Source organism: Kryptolebias marmoratus, linkage group LG20 (genome assembly GCF_001649575.2).
Source record: "Kryptolebias marmoratus isolate JLee-2015 linkage group LG20, ASM164957v2, whole genome shotgun sequence".
Taxonomy (NCBI): domain Eukaryota; kingdom Metazoa; phylum Chordata; class Actinopteri; order Cyprinodontiformes; family Rivulidae; genus Kryptolebias; species Kryptolebias marmoratus.
The window spans coordinates 13,635,768-13,653,094 of record NC_051449.1 but is presented as its reverse complement, the minus strand read 5'-3'; the positions used below and the strand labels follow the sequence as shown (position 1 = coordinate 13,653,094).

The following is a 17,327-nucleotide window of genomic DNA, read 5'->3' as shown; positions in this document are numbered from 1 at the left end:
ATGGGAGGCTGAGAGTGATAAATGAGTGTTCAGATAAAGCTGAAATGAAAGCAAGGAGGTAGAAAATCTGGAGACGCAACGACAGCAGAACAACACACAGAGGCTGCAGATCCAGGTGGTGTCATCCTGGGTCATGACCTGCTCTGTGGAATCTTACAAAACCTCCTCAATTTCAGAGCTTTGTCAAAAGTTTTCTGGTTTGGGGGAAATGTAATTCATCCTGGCTAAATGACTGCAGACAACTACAAACCCAGTCATCCACCTGGTTTATTAAAAAGGCAGATCACAGTTTGAGGGACTGAGGAGGCTGAGAGCAGCACAGGGGGTTGTTCTCTTTGTTTGTTTTCACCCTGTACACCTCAAACTTCCTGTCCAATCCACATCTCCATCATCTATGAAAAAAAAAGAAAACAGACAGACAGACTCAGTGTGAGTCAGTGACAGACAACTGGTTTGATGCTTTGTCGCACTGGCATAAACAAACTCATTTAGTAAACATTGGGATGAATAAAACAAACACCGTTTTTTAGAGAGCGAGGCAGCGGAGATACCTGGGTGTTGATCTGGAGAACAGACCGAACAGGTGTCTGTTTACAGGAAGGGACAGAGCAGATTCTTCATTCATGAGGAAAAGTTCAGTTTCTTTCTGAGTCAATGACTTCAGAAACTAATCAAGCTGATTTAAGAAAAAAAAGACATCTTAGTTCTGCACTGGAGAGTCCACAGAGTTGATTAATGGAGGAAGAATGCTGAACAAGCTGCTTAAAATAATGACGGCGACCACGAACCCTCTGCATCATGTGCCGACGACCCAACGGCACATCTTCAGTCGAAGACTTTTTAGCTCCGCTGCAACAGTAAGACATGAATCATTCTTGCCTGCAGAAATAACCTGATATAATTGTTCTATAAACAAGGATTCAGCTGTTCTTTAGAGGGAAACACATCACACTCATTCCTGTTTTACTTACTTAAATGCTTTGATTAAAAACAATTAAAGTAATTTCACACTGAGTGCTAAAGCCACATTAGATTTCTTTCATCTGTAATTTTGGCATTTTTTATTCTAATCCCAAAACAAAAAGGGAGGTAATTTAGAGCTCCCCACATCTGTTCACAGGCGTGAAACTGAACACTGCAAATCTACAAATCCCTTAATGCCGCAAACAAAAATGCATCTTTCAATCAGTGAAGTTACTGAGTGTAGCTGGAGTTGTTCTCCTCCTTTTCGTGCTCCTTGACAGCAGGTGAAGTTGTGCCGCACATCATCAACTAAAGTCTGGAATCTGTTGTTTTTAGCACTTTATTGTGACTGTACAAAAAGAAAATCAGCAAATAAAATAACACTTGTTTAGTGAAATTCATTTGGCAAGTTCCATAGAGGTAAAATGATCCCATCCTTATGTTTTATTTTACATACTTTGTTTTGTGTTTTGGTGAACACACACACACACACACATTTGTACGTTTTTTTTTTTTTTTTTTATCTACTAGTAGAATAAAAATGGTGTCCACTGCTAAACTGCAACTGTCTTCACTTTGTCAAGATACAGCAAATGTATTGGTAGGCTCTGAAGAAAAAAATTAAACAGAAAGAAAAAAAAATTTTCAAGGATCTATTTATGCAAAAAGTTGAAAAAAAAAAGAAACATCCTGCTTGCTTTTGTACAGTAGTCCACCCAAAATCACACGCTCATGATCAGACAGAATGTTGTGCAAAATAAAAAATGCAAATAAATTAAAATAAATCAGTCACATAAACTGAAGGTTTTCCCCGAAAGGATTGTTTGATCCACTAGATGCACAGTGGCTAAGAATTAAAATAAGCTTCCTGTCTAATAATCTAAGGTGTCAACCGTCACAGGCAATGTTTTTAAAAAGAGAGCATTTTACACAATCCCCTCTGGTTTAAATTCTGCTTCAGGTCTGGTCACAACAATCCCACTGTTTTCATTTCAGGATCTTTAATTCAACTCAATCTAACCTCCTGATTCGCTCAGTAACACCAGCAGCAGGAGACGAACCCAGCGTCCGTTCAGCACAGAGGGGAGGGAATGAAGACTTAAAGTCAAGTTTGTCCCTGAAAATTGAGACATAAAACTGTCCTGGTTTCAGCTGGAGAGAGGAGCCGTTGGGTCTCACCGGGGGGGTTAGCGTGCTTTCTGAGGAGACGGGGTGGCAGAAAAATCTACGAGTTGCTGGCAGCATTTTCATTACTAGGTGAGCTTGGGGAGGAAGAGGAGGAGGAGGAGGTGGGAGAGAAGTTCATTCCTGATAACCCGGGAGGGTCTGTGGCCGTGTTCTGTCCGCTCAGACTCTTCCTGCACACCGGACACGTGTCGTGCTGCCAGACAGGAGAAACAAAACGTGTTTTAAATGAGCTGCTACAGACAGCAGATTATTATGGGATGTCATTCTGCAGCTGTACAACACGAATGAAACCTTTTCTCAGCCTAGAATAAACCAAAAATGAAATGCTATTAAACCCAAGAATGTTCCAGCATTGGGTGCAAAGAGTAAAATATTTTTATTTATTTTCAATTTACAACTAACCTTTGTAGTTATTGAGACTATACATGCAATCTATAGAAAAAGGCTTCTGACAACTCTAGCTAAAACTGATGTCATGTATCAACAAAGAGAAACTTAGAAACACAGCTTGTGTTCAGACAGAGAGCAGATTTATGGAGAACCAACTTCTCTGATGTAATGTCACAGTTTTATTCACCACGGCTGCCTTTCAGACTGTCACTCCTCAGAAGAGCTCCTTAAAAATTACAGCTAGAAGCAAAACACATCAGATTTTCTGATGGTTTCAAAAACAAGCGCGAGAGTCATCATTCACCTCTGACGCTTGGAGAACTGGTGACGCACCGATTCGGTTTTCTCTTTGGAGGGAAATATCTCCACAACACGGAAGTCTACGGTGTCAGAACATTACACAATTAATGGGACTTGTGCTACCACTAACGTCAGTCACACGCCCACATGGCAGAACTATGTCAAACCTTTCGTGGCTCAGGGACAGTCATAGAGGCGATTCCAGCCTACCAACATTTATTTTAGATAAAAAACTAGAATAATTGGATTTAGATTTAGTTTGAGTTCTGGTTGGATTTAGACAGATGTGTTTCAGTCTGAGTGACATTGTCACCTAAAATTGGACTTTGAAGCTTATTGAACCCCAAATAACGATGATGTTTAATGCAGAGCAGCCAGCTCTAGAAAAACATCAAGTCTTTATTAGATGGGGAAATAAATTCTCTGATGGCATTTAGTGAGAAACCTGAAATGTGAAAGCCACAAAACTGACAAATAAGCTGTAACCATGGCAACCCATCCAGGTTAATCACCTGTGTAGGGCATAGGTTTAAAAAACAGTAAACAAGGACTCTGTTTGAGTTTGTTTCCAGTGCTGTCAGACCTCAGAACCAGTCAGACAGACATACGGTAAATGAGGCGCATTAGGACTGAGTGTAAATCAGTCGTCACAAAACCAGTTTCAAGCTGATATTTTGCCTGGATTTTAGAAGCATTAACAAGTATTTATAACTTATCATTCAGCAGTTTTACTTCTTTTACATATTAATCTTATTTGCAGCAGCATCAGCAGCTGTGTAGCAAGTTGCTGAAAGGAAATAAAACAAAAAAAGTCCAGAAGTCTCAACATAAACAAACTTCATACAGATTAAGATAGTTAGGAATAAAATAAAAGCTATTTTCTTTATTAGCATGTTGTAATGAGTGATCTCTGATAGTCTTAGCTGAAACAGCAGCTTTATATTGTTACAAGTGCATGAATTACTCAAAAAGGTTGTGATCAGAAACAGCTATAAAACCTGGTGTAAATTATCTAAATTAAACTTTGTTAAAAATCAGTCCTGAAGTTCTGTTTAGGCCACTCATATTAGACATACATACCTGCTCCAGCCATGGCACTATACAGTCGTTGTGAAACAAATGATTGCATGGAAGTTGCCTAACACTCTCTTCAACACTGTAGTCTTCTTTGCACACAGGACACTCTAAACCAGCACCTGTACAAACACAGAGCGACACATCATCTGTCTGCATGATCCAGGGTCATCCCAAAAAAAGCCTGTATCACACTGATTCTGTTTGTTGTACGAAACAAAATAAGTTGTTCACTACAGTCACAACGTCAGGACGACAGAAGTGATAAGATGATGTAGAAATGGACATCAAAATTAAAGGCCATCCTGAGAGGAACTTACTGACGTGTTCCTGTGTGATGGAAATGGTTGGTAAACTCTTTATTCTTTCTCTGTCGGCAGGAGGGGGACCGGTGTTTTCAAACTGGTTTAATAACTATTAAAAACAACACAATCACAATAAATGATTATGGGGAAATAAAGCATAATAAAGACACAATACAAGTCAAATTTATAGAAAATCTACTCTAAGCTTGATATATATATAAAGCATAAACTTGCTGTTGTGTAAAAGAATAAACATTTTGTTTTTACTTGTGTAATGATGGCATCAAGACCATTAGCCCCCCATGCGTAGTCCATCGGATTGGAATGAAGCATCCCCCTGTGAGACAAGAAGGCAATGAGCAAAAACTGCAAGTGTTAACAAAGAAGAACATTAAATAATTACCACAGGACCTTCGACTTACCAAGGTCCCATTCCGATATTCGGCATGGCTGTAGGTGCTATGATTCCATTTACAAGCTGCTGGATTATTCTGAATTAGGAAAAGAAAAAAAAAGATAAATATTGGGATACTACCACACATCTAAAGCAGTACCTTGCTCTCTCAATAAAAAGCAGAATTTAATTTCTGAGCAGGTAGTCTTTTTGCTGATAAATACATACAATTTCAAACACTTGAGGTAAACTTTAAAGTTTATAGTGTAGATTTAAGTGTAAGATGAGCATTCTAGTTTGAACAGAATAATAGACATAAGCTTTTTAAAATGATACAGATGCACAACTGATATTTTTATATTTATGAGGCTTTAATGTGCATCTAAAGTGTTGGTGATATGACCATAAAATGTATTTAAAAGATGGATCTCTACAAAAATATACCAGTGCAGAAGAAGTTCAATATTAAGAGCACCCTGACAAGTTGCATCATATCTTGAAAGGCAGAATAGCTGACAGAATAAAAAAAATAACTTTACAAATGTGCGGTAAAAGGGAGAGTCACTGTGGTCTCAATTCTCTGTTTGGAGCACATTTTCCAGAAGGGATGCAAAAGAAAGCCCTCAAGACTGTGAGACATTATTTTCATCCTCCCTATGTGCTGTTTAAGCTCCTGTCATGTAGAAGAACATATTCTGTTGAATCCAGAACAACCGGAAAGTGTTGTGTAGTTCACTCTACAACAAAAAAAAGTGACTGTTTTTTTTTTTTTTTGCTCTAATCCAATCAAGAGAAAAGTAGTTTTTTTCACTGTATTATCAAACACTGAAGGTACGACACAAAATATTTGAACATGAACTTATATTTAAAACTTAAATTTCCTTCAAGGCTGGTTAAAAATAAATTTAAAAAAAGATTCCCTACATATGATTTGATTTGATTTCTGGTGATGTTTCGATCTCAACTATTACTTTTACTTATTAAAACGGGAATTCAGTTTCTGTGAGGATTTGTGTTGTATTTTTTTTTACCTAGTACAGATTGTCAGTGTCTTACTTGCAGTGGTGCTTTCAGTTCAAGAGGATCTGGGAGGATTTTTGACCAGTTTTATTGACCAACATTCTCAGTACATGTTAGCTAGACTCCTCATCTTGTAATAACACAGACTGAGCTACAGAGCGTTTTGTAAAAGATGTTATCAATCACTTTAGTGTCCTATATAATAATTAAACATAATAAACCTCATCATGGTCAACATTAGGAACAGAAATGAAAATGCCACTGTTTTCAAATATATTGTAAAAAGAAACAGGACATTATTCTTATAATGTGAGATGCTGTCTTGGTTTTCTGCTGCTGAAAATGTCTCACCCCTCTAATGTGGGCACTCCTTCGTGGCGCGTACCCTGTCGTCGAGGCACATGCCGACCCCGCGGTTGCCTTGCGCTGTATCGCTGCCGTGATCCCATCTCCCTTTCTCTCCTGTTTTCCGCCTCTCGGTTGTCCTCTGTGTTTAGCCTAGTTCGAAGGTCAAAGTTTTCATCGAAAATCCCAAGGGCAAACGGCCCATACCCAGAGGGAAATGTGAACAAGTGATGGTGATCCATGTTCTAATAAAAAGAACAAAAAAAGGCAAAGTCAAATCCCGCAGCAGGGTGCGATAAGGTTTTCTCGACGGTTTATGATTTCTCACTAACCTCGAAGGTGGGGCGATTCTGATCGTTGGCAGAGGAAGTGGATGCAGACCCATTTTCAGAGCTGCTGGAGCACAAAACAAAAACACAATCAGTAATCCACAAAAATGTAAAATTTATAAAATATGACAATCCTCCTTACCTCCTTTCTTCAGGCAATTCCTCAATAAAACCAGACTCACAACGTGGGCATGTGTAGTCCTACAAAGAAAAAAAAAAACTTGTTCAAATTCAAATACTGTTCAAGTCTAATGTCAATGTTTTCTAAAACAACAGTGAAAAAAAATAAATTGTGATCACATGTGAATATTTCCCAGCTGTTTAATTTAGTTTTAAAACATGTGTTAAATACCTTCAACTTAGGAGCTATATTGGGTTAAAAAACAAAGGACTAGCCAAGCCACCAAAGTCCCCTTTAGAAAAAATTGCTGACAAAAACAGCATAAGTAAAGGAGCAATTTCAGAACTTTACAACTTTATGGTCCTTAATTCTTCAGAAAACTCAGTATCGAAACTGGAAGCCTGGGAATCAGACCTGGGAGTAAATTTGTCACGGGAAGACTGGCAATCTATCTGTATAAGGGCTCAGAAACAAACCGTTAACTCTCGCTTAAGGTTACTGCAGTACAAATGGTTAATGCGAATATATATTACACCAGTCAAGTTAAATCGGTACAATTCTAATATACCAGACATTTGCACAAAATGTTTAGAGGAGAAAGGGACCTTGTTTCATTGTATCTGGGAATGTAGGAAAATTAAAAAAATTTGGAAAACAGTAAAAGAAACTATAGAACACCTAATCTCAAAAGATATTAAATCAGATCCGGTTTTTCTCATTTTAGGTCTATATCCAAAAAATTCATTGTTTACTAAAAGCGAACAACTGATGATAGACTTGTGTCTATTAGAAGCTAAGAGACTGATAGCACTATTCTGGAAAAGAGCAACAGGTCCAGGTATCAAACAATGGATCGAACACATGCTGAAGACTTTACCTCTGGAACGCATAGCGTATCTTCAAAAAGGGAAAAGCGAGCTATTTGAATCTATTTGGAGACCATTCCTGGAATTTGTTGAAGGGGTGGACTTGTCTCAAGAAGAAGAACTCAGCTTAAGTCAAGACTTACGTTGAACAACAATGTTAAACAAGGAGCCTCAACAGTGGATTATTATCTCTAATATGCTTAAAAGAAATGCAAGTGTGTACCTATGAGGGTGTTTTGTTGGTCTTGTTGACTGTATTGGTTGTATGTTTTATGGCAGACATATTTGTAAAAACACAAAATAATAAAAAATATTGATGGAAAAAAAAAAAAAACATGTGAGGACTGTGAACTAACTTCCTGTTAGAGGCCCATCAGAAAGTAAACAGCAGAGTAAAAGGTACTGTAACATTCAAGAAGCTTCTCATGAAAAGCTTGAAAACAGAGGGCTGAGTCAGGCTGCCAAGCTGTTGTCACAACATTGAGTTTAACAGAAGTGGAAGTGCAAGTTTTACTTTTATTTTAGTACTTTCATTATCCACAGCCTGATGATAACAACTATCATCGAGGCTGTAGGGAAGAAATTCTCACGAAATCGTATGGGTTTGCCGAATAAAAATGCCTAACGCTGAATCAAAGCCAAACAAGGCGATCAGACTACCTGCTCTATGTACCATTCATTGTAGCCTCAGTTAGCTAATTAGCATTACACACAACCACAAGTAAAACTGTCAAGATGAGCTCTAAGTGCTCCTTTATGATACAATGCTCTTAAAACTAGGTACACAAAGCACACGGTTATAACACAACTTTACCGACTCCACCGTCCGCCGCCTGCCTGCCTGAAGGACTAGCTTAATAGCGACAATGAATGTGGACGGGACCCGCCGAGCTCAAATAACCACAGAAGCTGAAACCTAATTTCTCACACCTTTACACTGGCGACGGTACGCCGAGGGTTCTTACCGGCAGACGTGGAGTAATCTCTTCTGAACACCGGTGACAAAAATACCGGCAGGGCCGTGAAGGGGCTTCGGCCATTTCTAGCAGTTTAAGCAGTACGATGGGTACGGACGGGAAGCGACAAGGGACAAACAAGACACGACTTTTGCTTCGGAGAAAGGAAAAGGCAGGATTAAAAAAACGGTAACACTGAGCATGCGTCAATTGTTACAAGTTGGAACACATCACCATGAAAAGGACTTCCGGTATTCGGTATCACGTAGCTATTTAATGAGTGTCATATCAAATGACAATTTATGCTGAACAGGTTTCAGAAAATATTTACTAGAGTACAATATTGATTGGATTAGGTTGTCAAAAAATGTAGACGTGTAAGTTAAAATCTGAGGAAATAATATTAGGAAGTGACTGTGGGGATGATATAACCTGTTTTATTTTTAGCCTAATTGTTAAAAACCTTTCAATTATCGCAGTACATTATCAAAACATATTAACCCGTTTATAATATATTTGCCCTTTGTATTTATTTGTGCTGCTGAAACGGGCTTTTATTGTGAAAAGCTTACACCGGAAAAGGAATTTCTGGTCATGCTAATATCTGTTAAGTCAGTTAGCTGCTATCGTAGTGCTAAAGGCCTGATTGTTTTCAAAGTATTCATTCATTCTTGCTACGACCATGGAGTCTAGCGGTGCAGGTACATCTTTACTATGTCTGTAGACAATATCTAAATATATGTTAGTTTTAGTGATTATATTAGTGAGTTAGCTTTGGTATTCGCTAGCTTATGTCGCATCTGGCATTCTGGTCAATTCACTTGCTGGCGTAAACAAGTCTGTTGGAGTTAACGAGCTGGCAGTTTAGTTTAACTTGGCAACCTACCCACCACCCTATGTTATTTAAAGACTAATACCATTACTAAAACGCTGAATGTCGGCTGCAGCTATTAACTATCATACTACAGGAATAGTGCACTGATGATCTGTGCAGTGTTACAATTATAGGTGACCTCTTTGTGACTTATAGCCTGGCAAACATTTCACTATTTTTTCTGTGTGTGAAATAAAGATTGCCTTTTGTTACTTAGTAATAAACTATTAACAAAGTCAGTAATGTGCATACTTTATAGTAAGACCTACATCTGTTGTAAAGTGGCTTTCATTCTACTACAACCTTACTGTGTCAAATTTAACATTGTGTTTTCAATTGTATTTTAGGTCGAGGAGGATCATGGATGTCCAAACCAGGCCAGCCACAGAAAAACAAAATGAACATGAATATTCTCCGTCAAGAAAAACTGATTGCTCAAAAGAAGAAGGAGATTGAAGCAAGAATGGCAGAGCAGGCAAAACTGAATGCACAGACCACTAGCAAGCCCCTGCCATCGAGGTAATACATTAATAGATTAATAGACACAGATACAATTTAACATGAATAAACCTGTGTATTGTCCATGGACATTGTTTGCTTCTGGTAGTCTGTGTCGTAAGACATAAATCTCGTTTGCTGTGATGACACTGATCTAATTTATAATTCAGTATATTTAGAAATGTTTTGTGTTTCCCGGTCCCACTAGCTTGCCCAGTCCACAGGGAGCATCTTCTAATAAATTTGCAAATGATGGAAGCTTCTTGCAGCAGTTCATGAAGATGCAGAAGGAGAAAGTTCCTGATATCTCTGGTTAGTTCCTCAATTAGTATCATATTAATCTAAAGTTTGTGATTTCCCAAGACAAGTGGTTTATTTTAGCAAAATGCTGTGATTTTTATTTGGTACAATTGAGCAGAGCTAGAGGAATGCTTGGATACATTCTTTTGTTTTTCTAGCTTGTGTAAAAGATGGATTTATAAAGGTAATCAACAGCTGTGAAGTCTGCATATAAAGTACAGGATCTTTAAAAAGGCACACAAACGTGAGAAAATCGGGATAAAAACCTTGTCAGTACAGTTTCCATTACGTTATGTATTTTTTGTGATTGCAGTATGTGTGTTTTGGTTGAGGAAAAAAACATGTTAGAAATGATAGAATAACAGAGTTTAATTCAAGGGTAAGACAATAGTTTTTTGTAAAACATATCCTTTTTCATTTTGTTGTAGATTCTTCCAGTGAAACTAAGACCCCCTCAGTCTCAGCTTCATCTCCAGCAGGAATCTCTCTGCAGAAAAAGAGTGTTTTCGTTGGCCAGCGGCCGACCCTTAAAGTTAACAAAATGCTTAGTCAGTACAAGAGCCTTTCACAGTCCAAGAAGAATCCTGTTCTCAGCCAGAGGCCGAGTGTGTTTTGTTCAACAGACGATGAAGATGAAGAAGAGGAAACTGATTACTCCAAATTCTTAGAGATGAAAGGTAATTCAAGGCCTTTGTTTGTCAGTGTTTCTTAGGACACTGTCATGGCTTGGACATTTTATTGGGTTCTCTGCAAACTCCAGTGGCACAGTTGCCTTGTGACTGGCATTTTTCCATATGTGCCGTTTGAGTAAATGTACTCATAGCCTGCTTAAAGTCTCTCCCCCAGAGGATTCAGACACCAGACTCATTATCAACAAGATGGCCTCTTTTGTGGCGGAAGGAGGACCTGAGCTGGAGAAGAAAGCCAAGGAGGACTACAAAGACGATCCTATGTTCTCGTAAGTCTGACGGACATTGTGGTTCAATCAGATCTATTTTTTTTCTTACTGTATTTTCACACTTTTTTCCTGTTATTCCTCTCCTGTAGGTTTTTGTATGACAAGAGCAGCTTGGAGTATCTGTACTACAATAAAAAAGTTGCAGAGTTGAAGAGGGATTTGGAGAGAGCTGAGACTAAATCAAATAATGGTAAAATTATAATTATCTTCTCTCAGTAATTAATTGCCTCAGATTTTTAAAAATATTTCCTTGACTACCAAACAAATGTTGCACAGCAGTGAATCAGTATTTCAGCAAAGTACTGTCAGGTTTAAGCTTTAGTAATGTGACACAAACATCATATTTATCATTGTTATAAATGTAACACTATAGTCACCTTTGATTCATTTATTTGCATACATTTAAGCCAATATTGTTTACATCAGCAAATTTCAAAGACTTCACCTCAACAAATGAGTTTAGAAAAGCTGCCAAAAACAGTCTCACATTTCTAAAGAGCTAAGTCTGGTGTCAATAATTTCTGTCATTATTATTGTTATCATTATTGTTAAAGACAGTGTGCCATTAGAAGTATTTCCCTAAAGTACCACAGAAGGATTAAATCCAATTTTTACATCTCTGAACTAAAAAAGTGTGTCATTTAGTTGCATTTAAATGAATAAGCATTTCCCTTCAAGATGACTTCATTAAGGAGATTTTTCTTTTTTTAAAGGCACTAATCTCCATTAAACTGCTTTCTAATCTAATCTAAGAGAAAGGACATAAAACCACACATTTGGATTTTATATTGAAAGCTGACAGTAAATTTTGATAGCCATTATTTTTTCATCCTGTTCATTTTTTACTTTTACATCAGCTGAAATCTGTTTTTGAAGATGCAGTAAAGGTTGTGGTTTTTTTCATTTTTTCATTAAACTGTAAACCATTATACACACAAATGCTGAGTTTACATTGTGAGCAGTTTGTATGTGAGGTGAGGTTGTCATGGCTTTATTTGTGCTTTATATGTTGTAGTGAAAGCCTCACATCCAAACAGTTCCCCATTCACCAGCCCTGTCCCCCCCTTGCTCCTCCTCCCCTTTTCCTCCTCTTATTCCCTATTGGCTCTAGACTGGTGGTGTGTGAGGGCCAGTTGAGTACGATACAGTAGTAGAGTGTGAATTGAGTCCCAGTACTAATAGGCTGCTTAAAGTCTCCCCCCCAGTGGACGCGGAAACCCTGCAAATCATTGAAAATCTGGCCAAGTTTGTGGCGGAGGGTGGCCCCGAGGTGGAAGCAATTGCTGTTGAGCGCAACCGAGAGAACCCAGCTTTCAGGTCATTTATCTTATCTGTGATAATCTTTTGTAATTTGGAAACATTTTAATTCAAATTTTGCCATCCTTTAGATCTCACACCAATATATATGTTTGTGTTTTTTTTCCATTTTCAGCTTTTTATATGACCACCAAAGTCCAGCTTATCAGCTCTACAAAGAGAAACTGCAGGAGCACCACGCTGCAACTTGCCAGAGCTCGCCGCCTCCAGCAGCAGACTTCAGGACGGATGCTTATCGACCGGGAGTCTCTCCGCTGCTCAACAGCACATCGGTGCTTCACAGTCCGGAATCAGAAACGCCGCCAGTCAAACGAAAAAGAAAGAGTCGGTGGGGGTCTGAAGACGACAAAGTGCAGCTGCCGGTTCCTTCAATTGTTATTCCTCACGAGGTTAATGTTCCAGACCCCAACACACCCTCCCTCTCTGGTAAGCAAAGTCGTGAATCACTGTAATGTGTGTGTTTGTCGTTGCAGTTATCATTTGTTAATAGTTTCCAACCTTTGTTGATAAAAGCAGCTGTTTTTGTTGTATGGTTTCAAGTCGTTACAGGAAGTCCTTTTTGCTGAACCACACATTTAGAGACATTTAATCATCAATCATCACAATTTAATCATTCATTTTTGTAACTCTGTCTGCTCTGATGTGTAAAAATGTACTAATTTGTCATATTTTTGTTGGCTTTCAGCTCAGGAGCTCAGTGGTCTTGGATATAAGAAGGGAAAACCTCTTGGACTGGTTGGAGTGACCGAACTGTCTGAGGATCAGAAGAAACAACTCAAAGAGCAACAAGAGGTAGAAAATCATAAGTGTTATTTAGACTGCTCCACTTGGTCAGCCCGGGACATTTGATTTCTCTGTTAGACAAATCATTCACACCTCAGACTTATTAAGACTGATTAGTATGTCTTTTTTTCCCACATAGATGCAAGAGATGTACGAGATGATCATGAAACACAAGCGGGCCATGGCAGACATGCAGAAGTTGTGGGAGAAAGCCATTAGAGATCACCAGCACGAATATGACAGCGATGAAGAAGTGGACGAGCGGGCTGGCACCTGGGAACATCAGCTGAGAAAGATGGAGATGGAGAAGACGCGTGGTATGCAGATGCTTTTTAAAAACCAGTCACATAAATTTTAATACCATCATCTATTGATAATGACCTAGTCATGTTTTTTATGAGGTGAAATGCACTATCTTTGCTGTAAGATTTTTATTTTTTGTACATTTCCAGAGTGGGCAGAATCTCTGACAGAGATGGGCAAAGGGAAACATTTTATTGGTGACTTCCTTCCCCCTGAAGAACTGGATAAGTTCATGGAGACGTTTAAGGCACTCAAAGTTAGTTTTCCCTTTGTTTGTTTTTTTAGCTTCACTGAGTAAAACCTGTTAGATCTGATGAAATGCATTAACCTCTTGTAATCCGAGGATAAAGATAACCCCAGAGGCAAAAAATCTTAAACCTAAAACTGCAGTAAACATGATTCTTACATTTATAGTTTCATGTATAGGCAAAAAGGAAGGTCATGCACAGTTCACTTAGGGTAAGGTTGGTTAGAAATGTCTGTAAACAGGATTGTGATTCATAAGCCGTTTATCCAGATGCGGGGCACTTCAGTTATAGTTTAAGACAACCTATTTCCAGCACATTCTTTTTTGCTTTTCACAAAGAAACCCCACAGGAGACTATAACTAGCATTTGTTTATTTGAAAACACTTTTTATATTCCCTTAAAAGGCTTCAAATTTCAAAACGGCCTGCGCAGTTTGCCAACAAAGATATTGACATTTCAGTGCCAGAGTGATGGGACTTCATTGGAGAGTCAGCAAACACAATAACAAGATGTTATTAAATGCAAATGAGTAATTAATATAAAAAAAAACTATTTCTTTGGCTATTGTAGCATTTGAGCATTTTTCCAGGTTATATTAAGTAAATAGAGAAGTATCAGTAAACTTGGAAATGTTAAATCTATAAGAAATGAAACAGTCTGACGACAGGCAGTCTTGCCTCACCTCTCATCATTTGGTAGTCATATTTGTCTTATTATGTTTATGTGACATATTTTTATAATAGTTTATGTGCCTCTACCACAAATGATTTGTGAAGTCTCATTAGTACAGGAGAAAAAGGATCGATTTAAAACCCTCCAGTTTGCTTAGCACGCTTGAATAACGCTATGTTCTGCACTTGCAGGAAGGCCGGGACCCAGACTACTCTGAGTACAAGGAGTTTAAGTTGACGGTGGAGAATCTTGGTTTCCGAATGCTCATGAAAATGGGCTGGAAGGAAGGGGAAGGCCTCGGTAGCGAAGGGCAGGGAATCAAAGATCCTGTCAACAAGTGAGTCTTCATCGTGGATTGTTTACATGTCCAGACGTTATTTAGTGCAGGAGAATTGAAATCTATGAGAAACATATAGTTTATATCAGTGTTCAGTAAACTGTAGCGGTACACTGTAAAAAAATAAATAAATCCTGCTGTTTGAAGTTCAGCGTAAGCTAAAATTACGTAAAAAGTTTATTACTGCTTTACCTCATTACAAGAACGAAGCCAGTGCAGTTGTTTGCAGATGGATTATTGTTATTGTCTGTTTACCCATGAATAGATCTTTGTTATTACAAACCTTTTTGAACAGTTGAAGCAGCTTAAATTATGGAAATCTGACAGGAGGTCAGCAGCAGAGAACGAAAAAAAAGGATTTTGCTTCAATTTAATAATCTAACAGTTGTTATTATTTGTACTGATGCTTTGGAACTTTTTTCTATAAAGCTGGTATTCTTTTCCCAGTCACCGTTCTTGCTTGTTTTCAGTCTACCAGACAGCCAGAAATCAAGAAGTTAATGATGAATTTGCCTCTCTGTCCCACTTTAGAGGAACTACAGCTATGAACGGGGCAGGGTTTGGAATCGAGCGTCCAGCTGAGCTTTCAAAAGGCGACGATGAGTACGATGCTTTTAGAAAGAGGATGATGCTTGCTTATCGCTTCAGGCCAAACCCACTGGTAACATATTTTATGTTGTCTCTTGTTGTCTCTTCTTTTTTTTTTTTTTTTAACTAATTTGCATTTACTTTTCTGATTTAAAACTGTTAATTTAATTTGGTCCTTAATGTGTGGATAATGGGTACAGAACTGGTCAAGTGTCCTGTTTTAAATTTAATTCAATCTGCTGTTTTTTCTTCCTTACAGAATAATCCCAGGAGGCCGTATTACTGATACAGACGACCCTTTCTGTTTATACGTGTTGTTGTAAATCATAACATTTTTCATCTACTGCTTCTTGGCTTGGTTATGATGTGGACAAGGGTTTCAGCTGTGGGGGTCTGTCAGAGAAAAGTGGTGCAAATTTGAGAGATAAAGAAAGATTGTAAGGGATGTTTACCATGGAAAAACTACTTTCTTTAAATATTTGCCCACCAGTTTGTTATATTTCAGTGTAACATGTTAAAATATATGAAGACTGAAGGCATTCATTTTTTTTTTTTTTTTAAGATATCACTACGGTATCCATTTTCATCCTTACAAATCTTTGTACTCCCAACCAAATTTGTATAAAAACAATAATCTGTAGGATTCTTGTATTTAGTGAGTTTACTGCTGTGCTCCATTCATTTTATGTTTCTTTGTTCACAATAAAAAAAAACAAGCGCCTCTTACTGAAATGTGAAGTTGTCACACAAGTCCCAAGACATTCTGCAAAGTACAGCTGTGTATTTGGAGTAAACGGCATGTCTGTGTACTGAGTGCAGGCGTTTGTGTGCTTTTGTGTTGCTCTGACCCACAGTGTTATAAAGCAGGGTTTACTCGACTGGAGCAACCTGCAAGGAGGGTGACAGATCGGTGAAATCAGACCTTCACTTTGACATTCCTCAGAGAGGTTTACACGGGATAAATATAACTCGAGATCCCGGCTAAGCAAGAGCAGCTTTTCGGCCACATCGTCAAACAAAAAGGCAACAGAGCCCAAAACCTAAATGAAGTTTGTGAGAAGCATGGATTATAATGGTGGAATTAACCCAAAATAATGAGAAATGTTGCAGGTTTCAGCAGATGACAAGTTTAAGTCGTATGAAAAGTATTTTCCTCTTTTATATATAATCAGTTCCTTAAATCTGTTGCACAGATCAAACATCTAAATATTGTGGACTTGTGCAAGTAGTGAAAGAATAATTCTTAGGCTTTACAATTGTAGATGTTACCAAAAAACAGCTGCTCTGTATTATTAGGAGTTTATTGGTCCTAAATGTAGATTACCAATGCCATGAACTGTAGATTAAATTCTTAAATATTGAGGAGACCATTTTTAAAGATGCAATAACAAATTTCTTGTCACTCTGGTTCAAGGTTTATCTTCCCAAAGTTCATTTTGTTACATACATGTTAGGCATAAACTAAAAATAAATTTGTCTTGTAAAAAAAACCAGCGTCCGAGTTGCAATTTTGTTTTGCAATCAATTCTACTTTTAGCCCAACATGGTACCTTTGTGATTCCCTTTGGTTGTTTTGTATTTATTCGTGTAGTTATGTCTATCATTATAAATATGGACTTTATGCCTCATTTTGAGAACAGAATCTATGTGTCATAGGTCTCTGTAGGGAAATCTGCACTGCATTTGCAATCCATCACCTAATGGATAGACTAAAACACACAAGAAATAGTCCTTAACGTTATATATATTAGATAAATACAAATCTACAAAAGGCCTTTGTGTATAAATCTACAAATTGGGTTTATACATAAAGTCAGAACATCTAAAAGTAAAAGATGATGCATGTTGATGGAGTAATGTTTGTATTTTGGCACTATTACCATTAATGGAAGCAACCCTGGATGTAGAGGTTGTAGTTTGTTTTATTGTGGTTTTATCTTTCCAGTTGTTTTAATTTTTTTTTTTTTTTGCTTTACCATTTTCTTGTTTTTCATCTCTGTAAATAATCTTTGTCTCTGAGCTGAGATGATGCGTGAGATGTAACCTTACCTCATTATTTATTTATTTGGTCATATTTTGTACACTTTTTTTTTGTACGGAGTAGCTTAGATCTCTCTGCAGCCATTCTTTGTGTTAACCTTGCCTTACTTTGGTCTTTATTTTGTGTCTCATTTAGGGTTTTTAGTTGTTTTGTCTCT

The 17,327-nt window shown here is 37.8% G+C and overlaps 2 protein-coding genes across 3 annotated transcripts; one reads left to right on the top strand and one right to left on the bottom strand.

Moving 5' to 3' along the window:
* Positions 1-1,287: 1,287 nt before the first annotated feature.
* rnf126 (ring finger protein 126) lies at positions 1,288-8,411 on the bottom strand. Of its 2 annotated transcripts, none has more exons than XM_017422154.3 (9): positions 8,261-8,411; positions 6,451-6,509; positions 6,312-6,375; positions 5,986-6,224; positions 4,643-4,711; positions 4,488-4,557; positions 4,236-4,329; positions 3,922-4,037; positions 1,288-2,344 (listed from the first exon to the last, which is right to left on the bottom strand). In XM_017422154.3, exons 1-9 carry the CDS (start codon positions 8,333-8,335, stop codon positions 2,189-2,191), a joined length of 942 nt encoding a protein of 313 aa, XP_017277643.1. In that variant the 5' UTR covers positions 8,336-8,411; the 3' UTR covers positions 1,288-2,188. The 2 variants fall into 2 exon arrangements, with proteins under 2 accessions (XP_017277643.1, XP_017277644.1); XM_017422155.3 differs by having other exon boundaries at positions 6,312-6,372.
* Positions 8,412-8,807: 396 nt separating this feature from the next.
* On the top strand, positions 8,808-16,390 carry sugp1 (SURP and G patch domain containing 1). The gene is made up of 14 exons (XM_017422309.3): positions 8,808-8,952; positions 9,473-9,644; positions 9,832-9,935; positions 10,352-10,600; positions 10,758-10,881; positions 10,971-11,071; positions 12,075-12,198; positions 12,314-12,624; positions 12,884-12,990; positions 13,121-13,298; positions 13,434-13,540; positions 14,396-14,541; positions 15,073-15,202; positions 15,389-16,390. The coding sequence occupies exons 1-14, from the start codon at positions 8,934-8,936 to the stop codon at positions 15,413-15,415; spliced, it is 1,899 nt and encodes a 632-aa protein (XP_017277798.1). The 5' UTR covers positions 8,808-8,933; the 3' UTR covers positions 15,416-16,390.
* The last annotated feature ends 937 nt before the right edge of the window (positions 16,391-17,327 follow it).